Raw genomic sequence first — 23,397 nt, forward strand, 5'->3', positions numbered from 1 at the left:
GTTCTCATCCTGAAGCAAAGTTCTTAACCCAAGGTACTATTTCTGGGTTAGTGGAGTCTGTAACCTGAAACGTATGTAACCTGAAGCGTATGTATCCCGAGGTACCACTGTACTCTATTCTGCCTTGGTCAGACCACACATGGAGTCTTGGTCTACTTCTGGGCACCACAATTTAAGAAGGATGTTGATTGCAGCTCTCTGTCAAAATCAACTCCACCCTTAAAAGCTGGTCCATTTTGTTGCTCTCTCCCAACTTGTTGAGACAAGATATCTGCTATTTTCTCTCACACATCTCCACTCATCCTGTAAATAGTTCCTGCATGAATAAAGCCTTTGAACTCCAGAGACTTCAGAAATTGTAAGTGATTATTCTAATCTAATTCACCCAAGCTGCAAGATCTGCCAGCACATACACACTATACAATTTATGCACATGTCTGCACATCCAAGAATCCTGGCAGCCCATCACTCTGTCCACTACACCATGCTGCCTCTCCATAGTTTTCTTAATCTGCACCTGACAATTTTCACAGCACTACCTATCTTGCAGGTCAAAGTACTTGATAAGCATCCTTAAGTAAACCTTGAAGTGATTATTTCAGGCATAATCCAGCCAAGCCTACCCCCTCCTCTGTGCCAGTGATAAAGCAAGTTTGTAACCCTATAAATAATAGAGAAAACACGTCCACAATGTATTTCAACAATGCTTTTTCGAGTTGAGGGTTGTATGACCTTCGTTGGCTGGTTGCTTTCAGTTCTTCCACACACATGTATTAAAAGCAGCTCACTGCGTGCATTAATTCTGTGTACACAGGTTGGCCTTTCACTGATGTGTACCCAGCAAAGCCCAGAGAGGCATATTCTAGACATACTGTAACAAAACTCTGTCAGTGCCAAATGTTTACTGCAGCAATTGTGGCACGGATGTGTAAATAAAAATTACTGTAGTGGCTTCAATAGTAATGAAATCTTCTTGATATATTTAGGGGTGAATACTGTACTGCATTTAGCAGTGTTTTCTAAAGATACCGGTATTTAAAGTAGTGTTTGTGAATGAATGGATGCAGAGAGGGAGGGGGGGTGTGACATGCAGAATGTTAAAATGCAAAGCACTATCTTCTGATTGGCTCATGGAAAGTGGAGACTGTAGATATAAACTAGCAACTGCATCCTCTGGTCTTTATAACTGTCACAAAGAAAGCAGACGGGTGAGAGAGAGAGAGAGAGAGAGAGAGAGAGAGAGAGAGAGAGAGAGAGAGAGGACAAAATCTCACCAACAGTAAGTAAAAGTCCTAACTTTCTAAGCTTAAATAGTATAGAAATGGCACCTTAATACACCATTTAATTGTACACTATCCCAGGACTTTACTGAAATAGTCAGTAGAGAGAGTAAATGGCACACGTGCATGTGTGTGCAGATACACATATCAATTAATTTTTTTAATTAACATGTCAAAATTGTCATGGTTTTTTTTATACACCTGGCATGCGCATGTCTCTTTGAGGTTGTATAATATGACAAAATAGACTTGAAAGGTGCTGATCCTATGTGCATTACTTGAAACTGCTATTGCAAACACGTGTCTTCAGCATAATATTTGGGATCAAAATATAAATACTGTTCATGTAACTCAGTCTCTATATTAAAGCAAATATACTGGTTAGCTGCCTTGACAGTCAATGAAGTGGCTAAAACAGGCACTTAATTCTTAGAAATAAGCAACAGATCTTAAAGGATCCATTCTATAGGAACTGAAGCAGAACCCATCCTTATTTAAATGAAAATGACAAATACAAAGTTTCAGCAAACTTACTTAAGCAGGTTTACTATATATACAGTCTACAGTATAAATGTCTATAAGCCAGAAGAGGGGTGGAGGGAAGTTAATTCAGATAAGATATAGATTTTAAGGAGAATACTATTGTTAAGCTGTATTGTGTTTAAGATATTGGGGGGGGGGAATAAAATATGGGGGGGGGGTTGTTTCAGCAAACTTTATTAGTATTTTTGTTAGTATTAATGTAGGGCATAAACCCGCCAGTTATTTTAAATGATTTTGTTAAATTGTATTATATCATTAAAAACAAACAAGATAATTATGTAGTATAGTTATTGATTTCAAAGGGGGAAATAATGCATAAAGTTGTATTTGATCTTGAAATTTACTCTTTCGGTGCATAGTAAATGAAATTAATTCCCCAGCAAATCTGTCCCAATGTGTCTGTTCTTTGGCTCTCTTCTGTTACAGTAGCTCAGTCAGTTACAGCCCAGACTGAGGTGTTTTTTTTACCATTTGTTTAAATGTGATTATGTTTCAGTTATTTCAAGTAAAAAGCAGCTCATATTTTTGCAGTTGTTAGTAAACAAACTACTAATTCAGGATTTTCACATGCCATAGAATCTGCTAAATGTTCCAGTAACACTATATTTCAGGATCACCTGCCTTATCTTTCAATATTTCCAAAATTTGCTTGCAAAGAATGTCAATAAAAGTACATGAGATGTCCAGACAGTAGATGAGATCACCAAGAATTATCACGCTGCAGAAGAATAGGCATGCTTTAATTTTAGGAGAATCAAGTATCAATGGAGCTATCTTTTGTAAGTTTTCTTTCATATTAATGTTAATCGGGTTTCCAGTCACATTTCACCATTTCGATACTCTAAATGAAGATATTTACTCCATTTCAGTTTCTCTCTTTGTAAATGGTTAAACACATCTAAAGCAAAAGTAGACATGTTTTTTCCCATTAGACCTTTCAGTGTAATTTGTGTTAGCCATGTTGTTTTCAAGATGATTTTTAACTTTCATATATATATCCAATGCAATCTTGAATCGCATTGAATACTTGGCTAGTTAGTCTTGTTCTTAACTTTCTAAAGGATGAGACTGAAATGACTATTCAGTACCTTGTACACTTCTAGCATTTTAATACATTTCTAGCTGGCCCCAGAGATGGGATAGTTGACCCAATTGATGGTTTCACTTAGACTTCTTAGGCCAAAGTCCCCTTCTTCCCCATTAGGTTGTTATGTGTAGCCCAGTTCCTTTGAAAGGAGGTCACGGAAGACTTATTGGTATTTTGTGATACAAGCTTTATTTACACATCTAGACAGGCTGATTGACCATAGGTGTTTAAGTCCAACAGATGCCCCAAAGTTTAGTTCATTTGTTTATATACCACTAATTCATAAAAGCCCAAAGGGCTTTACCCCAATTTACTCCACTTGCTCTGCAAACCTCACAATGTCCTCGCTGCAGGAACAGTTCCAGGATTCGGTGAGATTTAAAGCCAGAGAACTCCAGCGCAACAATAGCCCTTTTCAGCTATTACGTGTGCCACATTATACCCATTCTATGTGCGCAAGAAATCAACTTTTAAGTGTTGCAGCACCTATGCTTTGGAACTCCCTGCCTGTTGATATTATGGTGCCAGCTAAAAACATTGTTTAGACCAACCTACCCAGATAGGTAGAAGACTGATTTGTCTTTTACTTTGCTTTTAGTTTATTGCCGATTTTAATTTTTAAAAATATTTTAAATGGTTATTTTTAAATTCTTTTTGCCAATACTTTTATTGTTTAATTCTTTTTGTAAACTGCCTTGAGGTGTGTGCTTTTTCCAATCAAACATTATATAAATTTTATTAAATAAATGAATAAATAAAAGGTGTGTGTGTGTAACCACTCACAATCTAAAAGAGTTATCTGATTTAACAAATGGATAATAGTGGATAACTATTATATAATAACTGGGACGCGGGTGGTGCTGGTGCTGTGGTCTAAACCACTGAGCCTAGGGCTTGCTGATCAGAAGGTCGGCGGTTCAAATCCCCACAATGGGGTGAGCTCCCGTTGCTCAGTCCCTGCTCCTGCCAACCTAGCAGTTTGAAAGCACCCCTAAGTGCAAGTAGATAAATAGGTATCGCTCTGGCGGGAAGGTAAACGGTGCTGTTCTGGTTCGCCAGAAGCGGCTTAGTCATGCTGGCCACATAACTCGGAAGCTGTATGTCGGCCCCCTCAGCCAATAAAGCGAGATGAATATATATAAACTATATACAGAGCTAAATGGAGAAGCTAGGCTGCACTGAGTGTCTGCAGCTGCTCTTCGCAGCAACCTTATCTATACAGAGATAACACACTCTCTCTCTAACACTCAGTCTCTCTCTTTGATGTGAGGCTGGAGCGGAATACAGTAGTAGCGCAGAAACTGCCCCCCTCCTCTCTGGAGAATCAGCAGAGAACATCAGCAGATTCTTAGAATGGGAGGGGTGAATATATCAATAATATTTATTACGGTCATAGGCCCATACAGGTAAAAACAACACATAAATAACAGCTTGTGCACATGGGGAAAAAAAAACAGTCACTAAAACACCACAGTAACAATAAAATACTATAAAATGGAATGGCATACTACGCCTTAGTTACCTTGTAGTGCTCCTTGGCGTCGCTTTTGGGTGAGGACAGCGACCAGGAACCTAGCCACATTCAGGGTCGTATGGGTATCCTTATCCTGCAAAATTTGAGCAAGGTGGAATTTTGGTGGGGTACCCTCTAGTTTCTGTATGATTGATCCCAACAAATTTGCCCGTGGCACATTGAACAGGGGGCAAGTGAACATGATGTGCTGGAGCGACTCCGACGTCTCCTTATCACATTCGCACGTGGCGGGGGCTTGGCCCTTTGAGAATCTATGTCTCAGGACGTTGGAGGGAAAAACGTTGAACCTCGCTTTGGTGAAGGCCAGTCTATGGGCAACAGTCGAGAGGGAGGAGAGGTATGATGGAACACAGTAAGTTAAAGTGATACCAATGTTCTGGGGCGAACAAACACCTCCCCCCAGCATATAATTTCGCTGTAGATCGATGTCATCCAGTCTTTGGCGGATCAGTCTTTGAGCAGTAATTTGGTCTAATTTTAGGGAATCTGAAGGAGAGATTCCATAGCTCAGGAGTTTGGCATGAATTCTACTAGTCCAAAGGCTAGAGAATTCATCTCGCCATAAGCACTGGACAAGGTAGTGGTTTGGTAATCTATGCCACAATGATAACCAATAATTGAAGACTTGCTTCCACAGGCAAGTTTCTAAGGATGGGAGGGGTGAAATCTCCTCATCCTCCCCCATTTCATCCAACCATTCAAGAATCTCAACATAACTGCAATTTACGTACACACTCCAAAAGTTGTTCTCTGCTTACAACTTTTGTTAACACATTTGCAGGTATCTCTTTCCCCGGCATATAAAACACTTTTAGCACACCATTTAACAACCCCAGAGTCGTCCGTGACTGGGCTTAATGGTCTGGGGTCTCCTTACCTTTACCTATTATATAATAATGGGTAACTATTATATAATAATGGATAACAAATAAAATAATAGTAAATTGAGGATTATTTCCACATAAATTACCCACATTTGTAATTAAGCTATCTTCCTGTGTATCATCTAGATATAGCAAGCAACCCATTTCTTTAAAGCCCCAGAACTGAGTGAAGGAGGTAGCTGTCTCTAGGATTCCGTTTCGGAGTATTCCGGAGGGGGGGGGCATTGCATGTAACTTTGTGCAGTAAAACTGGAACAGGGCAGGATTTTTACCTCTGAGTGAATGAATGCATGCGCACTAGAATCTTGATCAAGAACTATTGCAGCAGTATGATTGACTGCAATACTATTGGGGGGGGACCCCATTACTTTAAAAAGTATACAACTTGTTGTTTTGAATGAGACTATATTGCACTGAATATTTTTTTAATTCCACCCTTCGTCCCGGTTTTTCCTTTGGAAATTTCCCTGAAAGCTTTCACATTTCTGACTCCATTCCTTTTGATTCCAGGCTCTGCCCTGGGATCATTTTTGTTGTTGTATTTTTCAGTACAGTAGTTGACAACCTGATTTTTGTATGCATCAGACTTCACTTATGAGGAAAATTGGCCAATTCCAGGTGTGCAATTTTTTTAAAATGCCAATTTGTTTCTTTTAGAGTCTGAAATCTTGACATGGATGCCACAGAGTTCCGAAAAAGAGGGAAAGAAATGGTGGACTATATTGCAGATTACCTGGAGACGATAGAGAAAAGACGGGTCTATCCTGATGTGGAGCCCGGGTACCTGAGGCCTCACATCCCAGATTCTGCTCCTGAAGAACCTGAGAGATTTGAAGATATCCTTAAAGATGTTGAAAAGATCATTATGCCTGGGGTAAGATCAAACTGCAGATGAGCTTTAAAGAAAGGGCTTGTCTACATGGGAGGTTTACTGTATGTTTACAGCTGTTTGCATTCTCATTTAATTTGTGTAGTACATGTGTCGTCAGCCTCAGACAACAGCAGTCCCGATGCTTTCCTGCTGTAAATTTGAGTTTTCCCAACACAGGGATAATCTGTTAAATTGGGAGAAATCAGGCCCCGAACCACTCTACCTGGAGCCACAGACAATTAGCTGCAGTGGTTTTGCGTGGGTGGATCAGTTGTCACTCTCTGTTACTTCTCTTTCCAAATTCACTACTTCCCCAATGCTTTAACTTTCTTTCCAGCTATGCTCATGACTATATCTGGCATGATCCTGAATGGACGACTGTAGCTGTGTATATGTATATGTATATGTATATGTATATGTATATGTATGTGTGTAGTTCCCTCAATTATGTCCCAAACCAGAAAACTACACAAGCAAATAGAGTGCTGAGTATTTACAATTGCCTGACTCTGTGCTTTTGTACACTTCCTGGGCAGGGAATTCAAAAACAAGAGAACGCCCAAGGTGTGTGCATTACTATCCATGCACATGACCTGTTGGTCCTCAATCAGCATCAACAAATCACAGACTCTTCAAGTGTACCTATTTTCCAGGAACAGTCCCAGATTTACAGAAGCCATCCCGGTTTCTGATTTGATCCCAGAATGTCCTGCTTTTCATTAGGAAGTCCCTACTTTCATAGGAGAAAAGTTGGAGGGTTTGGAAATATGCGAACCCCGAGCCAAGGTGATAAGTAACTGTACAGCCTTTAGAAGACAACTGAAGACGGCCCCCTATAGGGAAGTTTTTTCATGTTTAATGTTTTGCTATGTTTTTATACATGTTGGAAGCCGCCCAGAGTGGCTGGGGCAATCCAGTCAGATGGGCGGGTGTATTATTATTATTATTATTATTATTATTATTATTATTATTATTAGAATAGGACATCCCTATTGTCATCTGATAAATGTTGGAGAATATGAAATCAGAAGCGAGGACAAACAGAAAAGGGAACCTGTACAATATTTCTATCTGCTGGTACAAATGTGAAAGACCCAAGTAGTTCCTTATTTACAAATTCAATATACTGTATGTGGGATAGCCCTACTCAAAGATTGCAAGAAAAAATGGTAATATGGCTAAGATTATCCACAGCAGAAAAATGGAAGACTTTGCACAGTCTACAAATATATCTGTGGTATAAAAATGTCTGGAACCTAGACATGGCAGAATACAGATCACAATATAAAGGTTTCCAAAGGCTTTGAAGATCCAGAATGTTTTTATTCTGTGCAGCGGGACTTTATCCAGTGCAACTGATCTCTAGGTCACTATGGTGCTACCAATGCGGGAAATGCGGGCCTGTTAATGCTTCTCCAAACAGGTGTCCTCTTACATCCAGTTTTGTTGACAAATTAAGAAAATGGCTACATGGCCATCTTCGTAAAAAAATTCAGGGGGAGAAGGGGGGAATGTTGGGGGAAATAAATTAAACTAGTCACATGCAACAATGGCAAAAAACATGAAATACATCAAATACATGTACGTGTGGACTACTTCAGTCTAATTTGAAGGGGGGAAAGTGGATTAACAAATAATGTTCAAATGTGGACAAGTCCAATATGAATTAATTTATAAATAGCTGTAACAAAGTTCTTGAGGCAATAATTCTGATCAGTAGTGACTTGTCCATATGAGAATGGCTCTTCCATATCTGTAGAAATTGCCTCAGACATAAATCTGTCATAGTCCAATTTTGCGATCCAGTACCAGAAAAAGGCAGTGTAGAGACTGCAAGTCAGGTCAGAGTGCCCTGGGAAATCCATAAATCATTCACTACTAGATATGATCTTCAGTGAATGGAAAGCAGGTAAATTAAGGAACGGGAGGGTCAGTGGGCACAAACCCAGCCTCTCTCCCCCAACTCCAATATAGAAAATGCCATCTATGCTGAGCTGGTGTCAGAGCCAATGAGTGCGAAAGTGATTGTCCCTTTCTCCATAATCCGCCTCTTTGCAGACTGTTCTCTTTTGCTTCATCCTGCAAATAGCCTGAAGGAGGGTCACATTTGATTAATCTCTTCAGAATGTGTCACTGACTTAAGTATTATTGCACAGGCTGATCAAGATAAACAGCTTCTGCTGCCTCATCCAAGCACCAGTCGGCCTCACAGGGGTCTGTGGTCAGCAGCTCCATTTCTCAAGCCCTTGACATTTCCTGGATTTCTTTGTAATAACTGCCCTTTTCATTCAAATATCAGACTGAAGATCTTCTCCCCAGAAGCACCAAATGCACTTCATATAGCAATTTGTAGGGTTTGTTTTGCATTTCTGGTTTCAAACTGAGATAAAGAAAGGATGTATTTGCAGCACTTGGGGGGAGGGATTTTTGGAGATGAGCGCTGCGACCCCAGAGTCCTCCGCAACTGGACTTAACAGTCCAGTTAAGGGGTCCCTTTACCTTTAACCTTTACCACAGCATACATTTGTAGCACATGACTTCCCACAAAGGATCGTGGGAACTGTAGTTTAATCCTCACAGAGCTATGATAGTCCATATAAGCTCAATAAAGGTAAAGGTACCCCTGCCCATATGGGCCAGTCGTGTCCGACTCTAGGGTTGTGCGCCCATCTCACTTTAGAGGCCGGGAGCCAGCGCTGTCCAGAGACACTTCCGGGTCACGTGGCAAGCGTGACAAAGCTGCATCTGGCGATCCAGCACCAGTCAATAGTCAGTAGTAAATTTATAGGCAATATAAGATAGATTTAGATTTAGATTTGAACCAACCCAGACTCTGTAATCTTCATCTGAAGTCCTCCTTCTTCCAGGCTATTGGCTGATTAAACAATCAAGGGCCTGTGTTTTGCAGGGGGTATTGTTCTGTTTGTTGTTATTTGTTTTTAAACTGTAAAGCACCCGTGATCCTCGGATGAAGGGTGGCATAGAAATTAATAAATAAAACAATTCTTCACTCCAGCTTCTTTTCCTGATGTGTGCCTGCTTCTGGTCTTTCCGGCAGGTGACGCACTGGCACAGCCCCTACTTCTTTGCCTACTACCCAACGGCCAACTCCTTCCCAGCTCTTCTGGCTGACATGCTCTCTGGGGGCATAGGGTGTATTGGGTTTACATGGGTAAGTGTGTTCCACCCCTCTCTGCTGGGCTACCTAGGGACAGGTGACATGCGCAACCTTTGCACTAGGCAGGCAATTCACCCTGCAGTCCATAGGCCAACCACACACCCAATTATTTGTGTTCCTAATTATCACCCACTGCCAATGCCTCCTGCACCCATGGCCTGGAGACCCAAGTGTTTTGTGTTTTATTGTTGTGAACCACTTCAGGTTTTTGTTTTTGTTTTAATATAGAGATCTATAAATATTTTAAAACATGCAGATTAAGATTGAAGGAGTTTAGCCTGGAGAAAATATGGTTAAGAAGTGATATAATAGCCATCTTCGAACATTTAAAGGACTGTCATATAGATGATGGAGCAGATTCATTTTCTGTTGCTCCAGAGGATAGGGCATGAGCTGTTTGACAGTGGAACAGACTGCCTTGGAAGGTGCTGGATTTCTCTTTGTGAGAGACTTTTAAAGCAGAGATTGTGTGGCCAACTACCAGGGATGCTATATTTGTGGGTTTCCTGTATTATAACTCTTTGTATAAATATTGAGGAGAAGCTACCACACTCCTGTAGTTTCTTTTTACCACATTTCTCTATTTTAGGCATCAAGCCCAGCTTGCACAGAGCTGGAGACAGTCATGCTGGATTGGCTAGGGAAGATGATCAATTTGCCTCCATCATTTCTGGCCGAGAAGGATGGAGAGGGAGGTGGCGTAATCCAGGTAAGCTGGAAGCTTGTGGTCTTAGTTTCTGCATGGTGTATGTTCTGTTCAAACTGGATTGAAACCGATATGTATCTTTGATTTTTTGGGGATATTATATGGGCATAATGGTTCCCCACAAAGGTGCAGAAGACATGGCATCACGCTTTCAAGTCATCATCTGATATCTGAGGAATGAAGACACTATGCCTGTGTGCACCATCCCTGAAACTCCTGGTTACCCCTGTGAAAACCTAGTTGGGACAATGTCCTATGGAAATATGGATTTGTATATGTAACCTGCCTTTTACCTGAAGGTCCCTAGTGGGGTGGCATACACCTAAAACAAACAAAATTAAAACACACACAATTAAACCAATTAGACACAAATTTACAAAGTTCATAAACCTTCCTTTCCAAAATCCTAGACAAAAAGGTGTGTTTTCAATGAAAATGAAACAACAACAGTGTTGTGGGTGAAATGTACTTCAGAGGGATGGTTGTTGCAAAGGAATCAAGACTTTAAAATGAGCCCAGAAGACAGGAGATTGTTCAAGATTGATGTTACGCTGAGGCATCCTACTAGTACCCTGGTTGCCACATTTGGTACCAGATTCAGCTTCCAAACTGGTTTCAAGGATTTTGTTGTTGTTGTTTAGTCATTTAGTCGTGTCTGACTCTTTGTGACCCCATGGACCAGAGCATGCCAGGCACTCCTGTCTTCCACTGCCTCCTGTATTTTGTTCAAACTCACTTTTATATGCTTGTTGTCTTTGTCCATGGAGTTTTCTTGGCAGGGATACTGGAATGGCTTCAGGTGGATCATGTTTGGTCAAAACTCTCCACTATGACCTGTCCATCTTGGGTGGCCCTGCACGGCATAGCTCATAGCTTCTCTGAGTTACTCAAGCCCCTTCGCCGTGGCAAGGCAGTGATCCATGAAGGGGGTTTTCAAGGATAGCCCCATGTAAAACAACACCAACAATACAATAGGAAGTTACCAGAGTGTGGATGATTGTAGCCAAGCTCTCTCTCCTCAGGTGGGCACTAGATGGTGCACCTGCTGAAACTGAGCATCAACACTCCTAGTTCCTGAAGCCACCTGCGATGGCACCAGAGTTATCCTCAAGCTATGCACCTGTTCCTTCAGGGAAAGAGCAACCTGTTGTAGAAGAACTTATCCCTCTTTTAGCTGAGCCAATTGTTAAAATCTTTTAGATGCTACTCTGGCTATTTGGATAAACAGCTGTAATCAGGGCTTTTCTTCTGCCGAAACTCACTGCCGTTGACATTATAATAGAACAAGGGAGGTGTTTGCGGTGAGTTCTGGCACCTCCTTTTCTAGAAAAATAGCACTGGTTGTAATAACTTTGCCCTTTTTAATGGCTAGTTGGAATTCTAGAACTGTACAGATCAGCACAGACCTTGCCCCCAATCCCACAATGTTAAAACTGGAATAACTGCTTGAACACTTGATAGCTGCCGAAGCCTAATGTCAGGATGAATTGCTTTTACATGTAGGGTGCAAATGTTGTTTTATTTCACCCCACCATAGCCCCAGTTTTGTGCTGAGGATCAATGACCAATTATGTCTATTTGCCAATGGGAAATGCTGCCCTTTTAAGCTGACAATTCTTGATGGACTATAATTTGGGGGCACTGAGAGTGGGTGGTGTCTGTGCTGCTGGTGGAGATGAAACAATTTGTAGTGTTGGTCCTCTTGCCTCATTCTTGTATCAATAATGATAAAAACAAGAAAGATGGGCTTTATATTAGACTGCCAATCAAATGAATATTGCAATATTGGCCTGTGGAAATGGGTGCTTAATTACCCTTAAAGGACCAAATCAATATGAAATTATCCTGCTGCCTCAAAGGTGACACTTGAAAAATCCAAAGACGAAAGGAAATTTCCGCTTGGGGCTCTGTTTGACTCACCAATGCTTCTGTCGCCTCTTGAGGCTGCTCACCATGGTAACCTTTATTTGCTTGCTGTGAAGTGAAAAGTATAATAGCCAGCTTACTTAGTATGTGTGTCATAAAAACCATCTTTCCCAGCAGCGCATTCAACGGGGGTGCCTCAGTTTCCCCACTCTGACATTTTATAGAGGCCTGATCCAGCCATAATTACACAGCTAAGACCCACTGATTTCAATGGGAGGGATTTAAGCAAGTGCTTAATGGCCTCTGAAATCAACAGTGTTCAAAAATGCTTAACTTTAACTACATTTAAAGTGTTCCTTGTCTCTATGCCTGCTGGCCTTCTCCTCCTGGAACTGGCTGAGGGTGCTTTCCCTCTAAAGCAGAGCACCAGTCAGCAAACCAGACGTCTGCAGCAGAGAGAAGGAATTCCTCATGTTGTGAATTTGAGTGGGGACAGACCCCCCATAATTTCTACATTCAGTGGATGGTCAGGCTCCTGAATTTAGCAAGGGCTGGGAATAACACTCCTAACTTCCCCAGGCTCTGCCAGGCGTAGAGGGAGCATAATGTCACCCCAGGAAAAGAGGGTGTCCTTTTCCAGCAGAGGTTTGGGGAGAAAGGGATGTGGGGGAGAAGGAGCAGGAAGTGGGCACAACCTCATGTGGGCAGCAGTCATTCTGGCTGCCTGCATCAGGCGACAGGGCTGCTGGGAAGGACAAGTCCCTCTTGGGACATAGATGCTGTGAACTCTCTCTCTATAAATTCCCTGCCTGAAATCCCGGAGAGCCATTGCTGCCAGGCAGTGTAGGCTGAGCCAGTACTGAGCCAGGTGGGCCTGTGCTCTGGCCTTGCAGAGGGAAGCTTCCTCTTTTTCTAAACTGCTTTCCACAAGAAATGCCTGTTTAAGGAGGTGCTTCCGGCCGTGCTTCCTTTCCCCTGGCTTGCAGCACCCTAAATCTTCACCATGTTTTCTTCTGCCGCTGTCCTGACTCACTTTCCCTTGGCTTGTCCTGCCCAACTGAGCCTCTCCCTCCTTCCCTGCAGGGCACGGCCAGCGAAGCTACCTTGGTTGCACTGCTTGCAGCTAGAACCAAAGCGATCCAGCGGGCGCAATCAGAAAACGGAGCGCTGACTCAGGGAGACATCATTGGCCGGCTGGTGGCTTATACCTCGGACCAAGTGAGTATGGAGACACTCTGGAGCAGGAATCACCAGCCCAGCACCTGCAGCTGCCACAGTGCCTGCAAAGACCTTCAGTGGCATCCATAGGCAGCGGCCCTCGACCCTGAGCTTTCGTATAGACATAGATATATAGATATAGTTTTGTGCCTGCTAAAAATAAAGTTATGAAGCAAAAAGGACAGGCACCCTTTTAAGCAATTTCTGTGATGGCTGCTCCCACCTGCCTGTGTTTTCGCTGATGTGTGAAGTCAGAGCTGTATAAGTGAGTTCTTTGGACACCTGGCAATGGGAATCACTGGAGTCCTAAAGAGCTGCTGTTTCTCCCTCAAGGGGTTTTCATGCTTCTGTCTTATTTTCCATAAGTCCTTGCAATTGCCATAGTTTCCCCTTCCTTCCCTGCCCCTGGCAACCAGAACGGGCCTTTCCTATGGTGGGTCATCTGAGACCAGTAGTCCTTAGAAGTTGTCTTCTGCATATAGAATCCGCGCTCCGCACAAAAGGCAAATGTGAAAACCTGTGAAGAGGCTTAGATATGCTTCCACCTGTACAGGAGCTGGAGACCATACACCTGTTAACAATCCACTGTATAGTCAAGTATGCACCTCTATTCGTAATTTGCTCTCTTTGTTTTCAAGGGGACTTACCCCCAGGTAAATGGGAACAAGATGCCAACCTAGGCTTTGGTTTATAATTGGGGGATACAGGCTTCTGAATACAGGGTTCTTATGCCTTTAACAGCTCTATTATAGGTAGAAATTCCACAGGTTAAGTCTTTTCTAGGATGGAAATAAAATTATGGGAAAAGCTTCACCATGACTGTGCTAATTTTGTTTCATGTCATGCCTCTCGCATGGTAGTCATATTGAGTTATTCCATGCCCCAGGGGCGGCCATTTTTTTGACTCTTTCAACATTCAGAATATGTCCACTGGTCCAAAAAAGTTGGGTTGTGACATAATAACTAGTCCTACTCTGATAAACCTATTGAAATGAATGAACATGGCTAACTTAGGTTCATCAGTTTCAATGGGTCTACTCTGAGTAGGACTTAATTGGCTACAACCAATTTTCATCCACACACTGTCTTTTGAAGTGGCTCCTTGCACAAGCGTACTTTTAAACAAGCGTGTGAAATTACCTACTCTTTTCTTGTAGAAAAAGAAGCTGATAAAGGGGGATATAAGGTTTAAGGTCACAGAAACAGGACCGTTATGTATGCAATGAAGCTTTTCTCCTGTTCTTTGAATTCCTCCTGGGCAGCCCCAGCCACGCAGCTTGAAATCAAGTGCACCTGCCCCCCCCAACTTTGGATTGTAAATGCCTGATCCTCAATAAGGGATGACAGTCGTACTTGCCTGCTGAAGGTCAGGGGATTTTTATTTTGTCTGCACAAGGATTTGCCTTAAGATGTTTCTGACCTTTTAAGGCAGCCTGTTGCTGAGCTCACAGCTCCTTCTGCATTAAGTTCATAACTGGGTGACTCAGTAATCCAAAAGGAGAGACAGAAAATCCAATATAAGGATAAATATCAGGTTTAACAAAGGTAGATGGTTTAGGAGAGTTCAGGATTATGATAAACGGGATTGCTTTCTTTCTCTCTGAATATGGTTGCATCCTTAACAATATTTGGAGGAAGATCTTGTGTGTACTCCAGTTTCTCACTTGTCACGTTTTTGCTCCATCTGAGGCAGATCCACTTACCCCTTTTAGGCCGCCTCCTCCCAGCTCGTGGTTACTAGCCTATACCAGGTGGCTTGGCCAGTATTTTGGGGTTGTATCCTACTCAGAGTAGACCTATCGAAGTTGCAGACATGACTAACATGCTGCAGATGGGAGACTGAGACTCCAATTTATTTGCCTGTCTTCTTTTTAAAAGAGGTGTTGTGTTCTACAAGTTTAAACTTTAACATGTCTTGTCTGTGATGCCTCTTCCCTTTTTTAATTAATTAAATTTTTTAACAATAAGAACAAACACTTGTGTGAAGTAAGAAGCAAATTCAATAAACTAAGCTCCGCATGCAAATATGTTTTAAGACACATTTTCTCCTGTTTCATTGCAGGCTCATTCATCGGTTGAAAAGGATGGCTTGATCGCTGGAGTTAAAATCAAGCAGCTCCCCACAGACGACGCATTCGCTGTACGTGGGTCAGCCCTAAGGAAAGCCATAGACCAAGATAAAGCTGCTGGCCTCATTCCATTCTTTGTAAGTGCTGATAGTTCAGTGTTTGTTAATGGCTGTAATGCCCAATGAATAAGTAGACAACTGGGGTTGCCAACCTGGGAACTGGCCTGCGTCTCTGTGCCTTTACCAGCACCCAGAAGGAGAACAGCAGCTGCCATTTGAAGAAAAGCAAGCTCAGGGCCCCCTCTAAGTTGCCAGCTGTATCTGCAAGAGGCAACGTGCTGTCCCTGCTCCTGATGTGATTACAATGTTGTAATACGGGTTACAAATTGGGTTAGAGTCATTGGCTGCTACAGACGCTGCATCAAAACCCCTCCCCCTCCCAGGACAACAGATGTTTTTAGCTTTGGGCTGTGGATAAAAGGAGCTTCAAGGTCTCTCTCACACACAAGGTCACAAGAAAGGCAAGCAGGAGAATGAAATATAGCTGAGCTTCATCTCTTGTGATAAGGCCTAAAGCCTGAGCTCCTTCTTGAGGCCTGTGCATTACTGCATTTAGCAGGAAGAGAACATTGACACCAAGATGCTGTAGCTTTCATTTGGATTTAGCTGTTTCCACTGAAATCTGTGTCTGGTTTGTCTACCTGGAGTGTGGACTCCTGGAGAGGTCACAGCCATGTTGCTGCTCCCTGGCCCCTTTTGTGCCCATGAACTAAGGCAGGATTTGGCTCTGAGTGCTCCCCAAACTTCGATTCATGGTCATTGTTGTCGTTGGCGTGTTTATAGCCGACCTTTTCCCCTGACAGACACTCAAGGCAGCTTACAGATAAAAATAAAGAACCACTAAAACACATGAAAAACAGTCATTAAAAACAATTGAACGTTGAATGTTTAATTTGATAGAATGGTTAAGCTCTCTCCTCACTAACCAGAATCTTTCCCTACAGGAAAACGACTTGCAAAGCAGCACCCCACATAATGCGCCCCCTTTGCTCTTGGTAGCAGGAGGGGGAAGAAAATGCAACTTCTCCTTCTTCCCTCCTCTTGGCTTTGTGATAAATTAGAGCCTTTTTAAAATATATAATTAAATATTAACCCAACTCCCTGAATTAATTTGGGACTGGATCTGGGGTGGGTGGTCCCTGGGTCCAGGGTGGGTCGGCCTACTTGCCCCCAACCTGGATCAGAGCCACAGGGCAGAACAAGTGGTCTGTACACAGCCCTAGTATTTATGTTGTCCAATAACTAAGGTTCTCTGGGCAGCTTTGAGTTTTATGCAAAAATAAAACCATAAACCCATAAAATCTAAGGGAGCATAAAACCAGCAGTAGAAGATAACCACCATTTCAATAAGCTGACACCATAAAGATAGATCTGAACTTCAGAGCCATCCAAAGGGTCTATGAGTCACTTAACATTCATAAAAACCAAGAGATTGAAAAGCCTGGGGAAATGAAAAAGTCTTTATCTGGCATGGAAAGACCACAATGTAGATTCTAGGCAAGCCTCTCTGAGGAGGGATCCCATGACTGAAGAGACATGACAGAGTCACTGCTGAGCCAAATCTTTTGCCCCTTTGTCATCTCTAGCCAGTAAATTCAATGGAGCATTATACAAAACCTGTCTGAGCAGAGATGACAGTTGGACAGGAAAAGAGAGTTTGCCAAACCAAGGAGCAGCAACAAAAGCAATAAAAATAGTTGAATGTCAGGTTTCAGCCCGGCCCCAGTTGGGAGCCCCCTCAGAGGAATGTGGGAATTGGATTCTCCTTCCCATTTAGCAAGCTATGCGAAAGGAAGAGTCTGGGTTGTTTAACCCTTTCGTTTGTTCCCTTCCTACCAAAATTACACAAGACACTGTCTTTTAAAGTTTAAATAACAAATAACTTTTACTCAGTGTGCAGGCAGCTCCCCATTTATCTGGGGGTTACATTCCAAGGCACCGCACACATTGGTGAAATCACATATAATAGAAAACCATTGAAAAGGCCTGCAAACACCCTGTTCCGCCCTGTTCTGCCCTTTTAGTGACATTTCAATGACGTGTTTATAATGTTTCTGGGTCACTTCTGGGTTTGGTACAATGTGCATAGACTGAATGCGCGTGAACGGGGGCTGCCTGTACTTGCACTTGGTGGATCAAATATACAAGGCAGGGAGGTTTTTCTTATGTTAATGATACATCTTAAGTAGATTTGTATCTAAGACAAAAACTGTTACAGATGGACTAACAGTTACAGAGGTCCAAAGCAAAGCCTTCTTGACCTGGGGAACGGGGCAGAGCTTCAGAGATCTGGGTCATGGTACATGTTCCAATAGTTCTTTTTAATTTCTCAAAACTGGACCCATATTAGCTGAAATTATACTTAATGTGGAGGCAGTCTGGACTTGTTTTAGCTGAAAATACCACCACTACTCCCAAACATGCACAAATGCATGGGCACACACGCACACACACACACAAGATCCTCAGATTTTGTATTGGGAAATGCTGCATGAAATTAGTTTGTATTAGTTCTATGTAGCTAATCTTGTACCTTCCCAAAGAATGCTGAAAGTTTTGGTTTTGGTTTGCTGATGGCTGATTCTCTCCTTTAATTAGATTTATTTTGTTGTTCTTGCTTTTTGGTTTTGGTCCTGTAGTTTTGTGCAACACTTGGAACCACAACATGCTGCTCCTTTGACAAGCTGTCAGAACTGGGTCCTATTTGTAAGTCAACAATTATTTATTTTGTCTCAGAGTTGGAAAAATATTGCTATAAATGAGCTACCATTTAAATTCCAATAAATTTCACTTGTCACATCATTAAATTTCAGTGAGATGTGCTCATACTGTTTAACTAAACAAACAAACAGGGTTTGTTTGAATTTAGTATGTTGTCATACCTGTTCCATCTGGGAGCAGAATGAAACCATAACCCTGGAGACCAGCCTCTTCTCTGAAAATCGTCCCTGAGTTAGCTCCTTCCTGTTCTATTGCAAGTGTGTACCTGGATTCACAGGTGCACAGCCAACACTCATGTATGCTCATATACATACTGCTGAGAGGTTTAGGATCTTTTGCTGCAGTTATGACTTGTGCTTGCTATGGATGTGTGTTAATCCTTAATCTTATGCCCATGAGAAGCTCTCCCACAGCGGACGGAAAAAGCTTGGTTTATACTGTGAGATAGGAGTGAGAAAATATATATAAATGCTGCTTCAGAAAGCCAAGTTATAATCTAAACAGGTAGCAAATTTTACAATACATACACACCTTGATTAAAGAGTAAAAGATCCCCTAACTATTCTAAAATGCATGTAGAAACATGGGCATAACAATTTTGCCATAAACCCCTACTAGAAGTGGAAAGGGGTGGGGAAACACGTGCAAATTTAGTTATCAAATACAGGATACTCAACTCCTCAAAGGTGATTTGAAGGCAGATAGCAGACAAAGACGGCCAGATTCAAATAATGGCTCACTGTCACAAGTCCTTCACCCTTTATTAAGCAAACTGGATGGCCAGTTTTAACATTTTCTCACTATTCTGGAAAGAATTATGGAAATTGTAGAAATCCCTCAGGTAAAGGGACCCCTGACCATTAGGTCCAGTCGCAGATGACTCTGGAGTTGCAGTGTTAATCTTTAGGTCAGGCATGTGTGAATTCAGGATATGGCTGAGTGCCTTTTAGGGGCCTGGAAGTTCCAGAGTCACCAAAGTTTCATCATGGAGAATCTCATGCCATATTAGCTATGTCCCAGTGCGCTCTGCCTCGCCCCCATGACAGAGGGGTCCCAGGCCATGCTGCTGTCACTGCAGTGGGTGTGAGTGACGTCGGCACACCCTGCCGTGTGTTCGTGTCACCGTGTAGAATTTTTTTGGGACCCCTGCCCCTTCATTGGACATTTGTGGGTGCCTGTGCCCCCTGGCCCTGCATGGATGGTGCCTGTAGTTATGTCAGTCTTATACTCCTGCCATGATCTGCAGAGATAAACCACATCGGAAGTTCAGATTCACACAACCTTTTCACAGTTTCCCCCTCTGCTCCATCACTGCCCATGTACAGGGAACAGTTTAAACATTTTCCTCAGTCTTGTACTCCCTGTTGCAGGGAGACCTGCATTTTCTCAGCCCTGGATATGCAATATATATTGTGTCTGGAAAAATATGACCACATAGTCCCTTCCAACTCTACGATTCTGTGACAGCCCATTTATTGTTATCTAGAAGAGAGTTGTGCACCAATGAAGAAGCAGCCACTGGCTGTTGCCTTGGATATGTAAAGTCGTGGGGAGCATCATGTCTGAGCTCTTCTGTGTCTTAACTAGGGTTCTTAAAATATATTTATGCTTTAAAGACGTAAATATCTCTGCATTACCATTCATAAAACTTTTTTTTAAAAAAAGAAAGGCCTTCAAAGCCACTTACAGACTAAAAACAAACTTGGAAAAACACAGGAAAAATATTTATTTTATAACAAGACTGCTCCCCCCCCCGACTTTTTAATGTGGATATTCTGTTGCAGAAAAAGATTAGAGTTTTGTAGCACCTTAAAAATTAGTCCATGAATCTTGGGTGGCATAAGCTTTTGTCGCAAGATGACTCTGTGCTCACGGCTGCCTTGTTGCTGCATTTCCTAACCATTTTGATCACCCTCTAGAATTAGCATGTCACCTTTAGAACATTGCAGCATTTTAGATTAGCTGCATTATGCAGAAATACTTTTTTAAAATGACATTTAGAAACCTGCAAACCAGCCCTACCCTCATTACTGATTGTTCAGTTAGGAGAGTTATTAAAAATTGTTCCTATGATTCCCCACCTTCTAGGTAATGAGGAGGATATTTGGATGCATGTTGATGCAGCCTATGCTGGGAGCTCATTCATCTGCCCTGAATTCCGCCACCTTCTCAATGGAGTGGAGGTAAGCAATAGTAATGAAAACTCAAAATGAAATCCAGGCAGAATCTTTAGCTGCTAATAACCTGATTTTACAACTTTTATCTTCATGCACATGTCTGACACAGTGGAAGAATGGGTGGCTTGGCAAGGTTTTGCTTCCATATTTTTCTCTCCCTTATGCAGCTAAAAATACCCTGGCATTCTGCCTCCCGGCCTCTATGTAGGACGGGCAGTTAAGATCACACCTTCCTGCCCTGGTGCACCTGTTCTGCCAGTACCTTGGGGTCCTTTCCCTTTCCCTCTATGAGCATATTGTTAAAGTCCAGAGTACACACATCTGAATTATGCAATCAGTCTTCCAGATAAACCTTGTGGATCAGCTCTGTTATTTGAGGTCTAAGCATATTGGATTTTGTGTATCTACACCCTATTCAAACATTATATCGTTGTGTTAACACCTGGTAACCTTGGAGGGTGAACAGGGAAGCGGGGGGGGGGGGACATTCACTCCAAGTCCAACAACCTCTCAGCTGTAGCTGATGCTCTTCTTAAAGCTGGAAGAAACAAATTAAAATTTCCAAAGGCTCCTTTAGACATGGTCCTGGTCAGTTGCATAGGGGATCTGGAATATCTCCTAGAAGTACAATTTGTAGAGGGTACGTGCAGTCCCTATTGCCGTTAAGCTACACAGGCACCTGCAAGGGAGCCAAAGAGCTTGCAAACTGCATTTTAACAGATGGGGGGAGGGAATGAGAGGAGGGGCGAGAAGTAAAGTAAGAGCCATTGTGTGTGAAACAGACATTGTTTGATTTGGGACAGTGGCTGGATTACTGGTTTGGGTAGAAGAAGCCGCCTTTGTCAGCTCTGAGCCTGTTGGACTCAGTTGCTGACACTTATTCTGCCTTTTGCTATCACCGCCTGCCGCTTCTTAGCTCCCACTGTAATTGTTGCAAATAAAGAGACTGGCAGAAAAGCAAAGGAAGACTTTCCCTGGTCTCCTCTGAACCTCTCTCTGCTTGGAGGAGGGAGATGGAGAAGGTTGCCTTTCCATCTTGAGTAGCTGTGGAAATATTTTCAAGCAATTATCTGAAACAACATGATCATTTAGCGACCGCTTTCCTCATCTGCATCTGTTTTGAAAACCACAGGAGAATACATTGCAAATGCAGAAGGGTGAAACTGAATAGTATGTGCAGAATCACCAAAGGCCATTCTGTTTCACGTACTGTATAAATGATAGGTGACTTTTCATTTTTTAAGTAATGCTGGGCTGCTTTTCATGTGCATCCTTAGATAAGGGCAATGCAATTTCCTGAGTCTCTTTCCAGACTGCCAGATAAACTCCTGGTCTTCCTTGACATTAAAGGGGGGAAAATATTACTGTTTGCTGAATGTACCTAAATAATGCCAATGTGTAAGAGCTAATAAATGAAAAGAAGCAAAAAAGCCCTAGCCAATAAAGCACCCTCCTTTCTCGTTTTTATCAGCAAAGCTTGCTGTAATTTCCTGTGCAGGTTTCACTGGCTCTTGAAGGAAATGAATCATCACTTCCATGGTGTTTCAAGCGTCAGTGTGGCAACCATTCAACAAGTCTAAATAGATGCCCTCCCTCTGGCCATATGGCCTTCCCCCCCCCCACCTCAAATACTGCTTCACAAAAGGCCTGTATGCAAATGGAGACGCTGATGCGACTGGGTTGCAATTGGCTAAAACAGAGATATCCTGGTGTTGCAAAGCACCGCACCATTGTTTTCTTCATATACTTTCAGAAACCACAAAATCAACCTACATTATTGTTAACTTTGCAGAATGGATAGTTTCTTTCAGCTTCCTTTGCTATGTGTGAAAATCCTTGAGTTGGGGGGGGGGGGAGAGCTGCAACTCTGTTGGTGGCTCACTAAGGCGGGAGGGACCCTGCGGCCGGCAGCCAGAGGCTGGAGTGGGTGGCAGGGATGCAGGTGATGGTGGCAGGGGCACATCGGAGCACCATTTTCTTCTGATTCAGTTGCAGCAGTGTTGTTAGGGGACTTGAGATCAGGAGGGTGACAAAAGTGGGAAGGGAGAGGAAGAGGTGGGGCGAGTGGAGGATTTCATCTTGGAAAGTGCTGCTTCTTTTGCTTCCAGCACAAGCTTTCTTTCTTCCTGCCCAGGGCCTGCCTCTCCTTGCCACCTGGCCCCTGACAACCCGTGACCCAACCTGAGGTGATCCAGGATTGTCTCCACCTAAGTCAGGCAAAACCCGGATCCCCACAGATTGGCCTGATTTGGTTCAGGATTCAGCCTAATCTGGTGCATGGCGCTACAGAATGCATTGAAGTGTGGGATAACATTAAAACCTGTCTACTCAGCCCTGGAGCCTGCATGTTGAGCAGGCCTTGCCCCCAAGCAAGGCAGAGACCTGAAAAGCTCTTTTTGTCTGGGTCTTCTTGGCACAGGAAGGACTTTTAAGCTCTCTGTTTTTCTTGTCAGGCAAAGCCTGCATAACATGCTGGCTCTGGAAGCTTGGGGGTGATCACGAGATCTCATGGGAACTCAGACGCCCCTGAGAGATCTTGCGAGAGCATCCCAGAACCTGCGCACTGCGTGGAGAGCTAAAAATCTCTCTCTGCACTGGGAAAACTTTCAACTTGTGCAATTTCAACCATTTTTCTCCATGGGTGTTCCCCAAATCCAGAAGTGCTTCTTAAGCTTCTCCCCTAGATCTCCGCTTTGATGCATATGTGCAAGGTTGAAATTCCACAAGTTAAATGCAGATAAAAAGTGATTGTATTGTACTTTGAAATTGATGAATAGAATCATAAATAAAACCTTCAGAATATGAAGAGGACTTCACCAACCCATCAACCAAAACCTCTTGATAAGGGAGTTGTTCTTCAAAATCCCCGTCTGTGAATGCTACTGTTGAATTTCACCAGAATTCTCTAAATATTCCAATAATGAAAGCACCTCACAGGCACACTAGAAAATCTGTCAAGGCTGTAAAGTTAGACATATTGACCTGGTGGTTGTAATTATTTTCCTGATGGTTTTTTTTTTAATCCTTTCAGTTTGCAGATTCATTTAACTTCAACCCACACAAATGGCTCTTAGTAAATTTTGACTGTTCTACCATGTGGTGAGTATGAAGTGCAAAAATGAAGAGTTTGCATGTAATGTTAAACCATTATTTAATGAACAAACCTTTGGCTCAAGTCATAAGATATTCTGCAAATAATCAAAG

The 23,397-nt window shown here is 42.5% G+C and overlaps 1 protein-coding gene across 2 annotated transcripts in view; it reads left to right on the forward strand.

The window, feature by feature from the left end:
- The window catches only part of DDC (dopa decarboxylase), a 54,005-nt gene that overhangs the window by 12,714 nt on the left and 17,894 nt on the right, over nucleotides 1-23,397 (forward strand). The window contains exons 1-9 of one of the 2 annotated variants that reach the window (XM_081885852.1): nucleotides 1,191-1,279; nucleotides 5,986-6,202; nucleotides 9,258-9,371; nucleotides 9,967-10,086; nucleotides 13,033-13,167; nucleotides 15,230-15,373; nucleotides 17,935-18,001; nucleotides 20,105-20,199; nucleotides 23,225-23,292. In XM_081885852.1, coding sequence (XP_081741978.1) covers nucleotides 6,002-6,202; nucleotides 9,258-9,371; nucleotides 9,967-10,086; nucleotides 13,033-13,167; nucleotides 15,230-15,373; nucleotides 17,935-18,001; nucleotides 20,105-20,199; nucleotides 23,225-23,292 — 944 coding nt within the window. In that variant the 5' untranslated portion in view covers nucleotides 1,191-1,279; nucleotides 5,986-6,001. Of the gene's footprint in view, nucleotides 1-1,190; nucleotides 1,280-5,985; nucleotides 6,203-9,257; nucleotides 9,372-9,966; nucleotides 10,087-13,032; nucleotides 13,168-15,229; nucleotides 15,374-17,934; nucleotides 18,002-20,104; nucleotides 20,200-23,224; nucleotides 23,293-23,397 lie in introns of those variants that run through there. The other variant, XM_081885851.1, reaches the window with a different exon arrangement.

The sequence above is a fragment of the Podarcis melisellensis genome (assembly GCF_964234715.1).
Source record: "Podarcis melisellensis genome assembly, chromosome: 13".
In the NCBI taxonomy this organism is placed as follows: Eukaryota; Metazoa; Chordata; class Lepidosauria; order Squamata; family Lacertidae; genus Podarcis; species Podarcis melisellensis.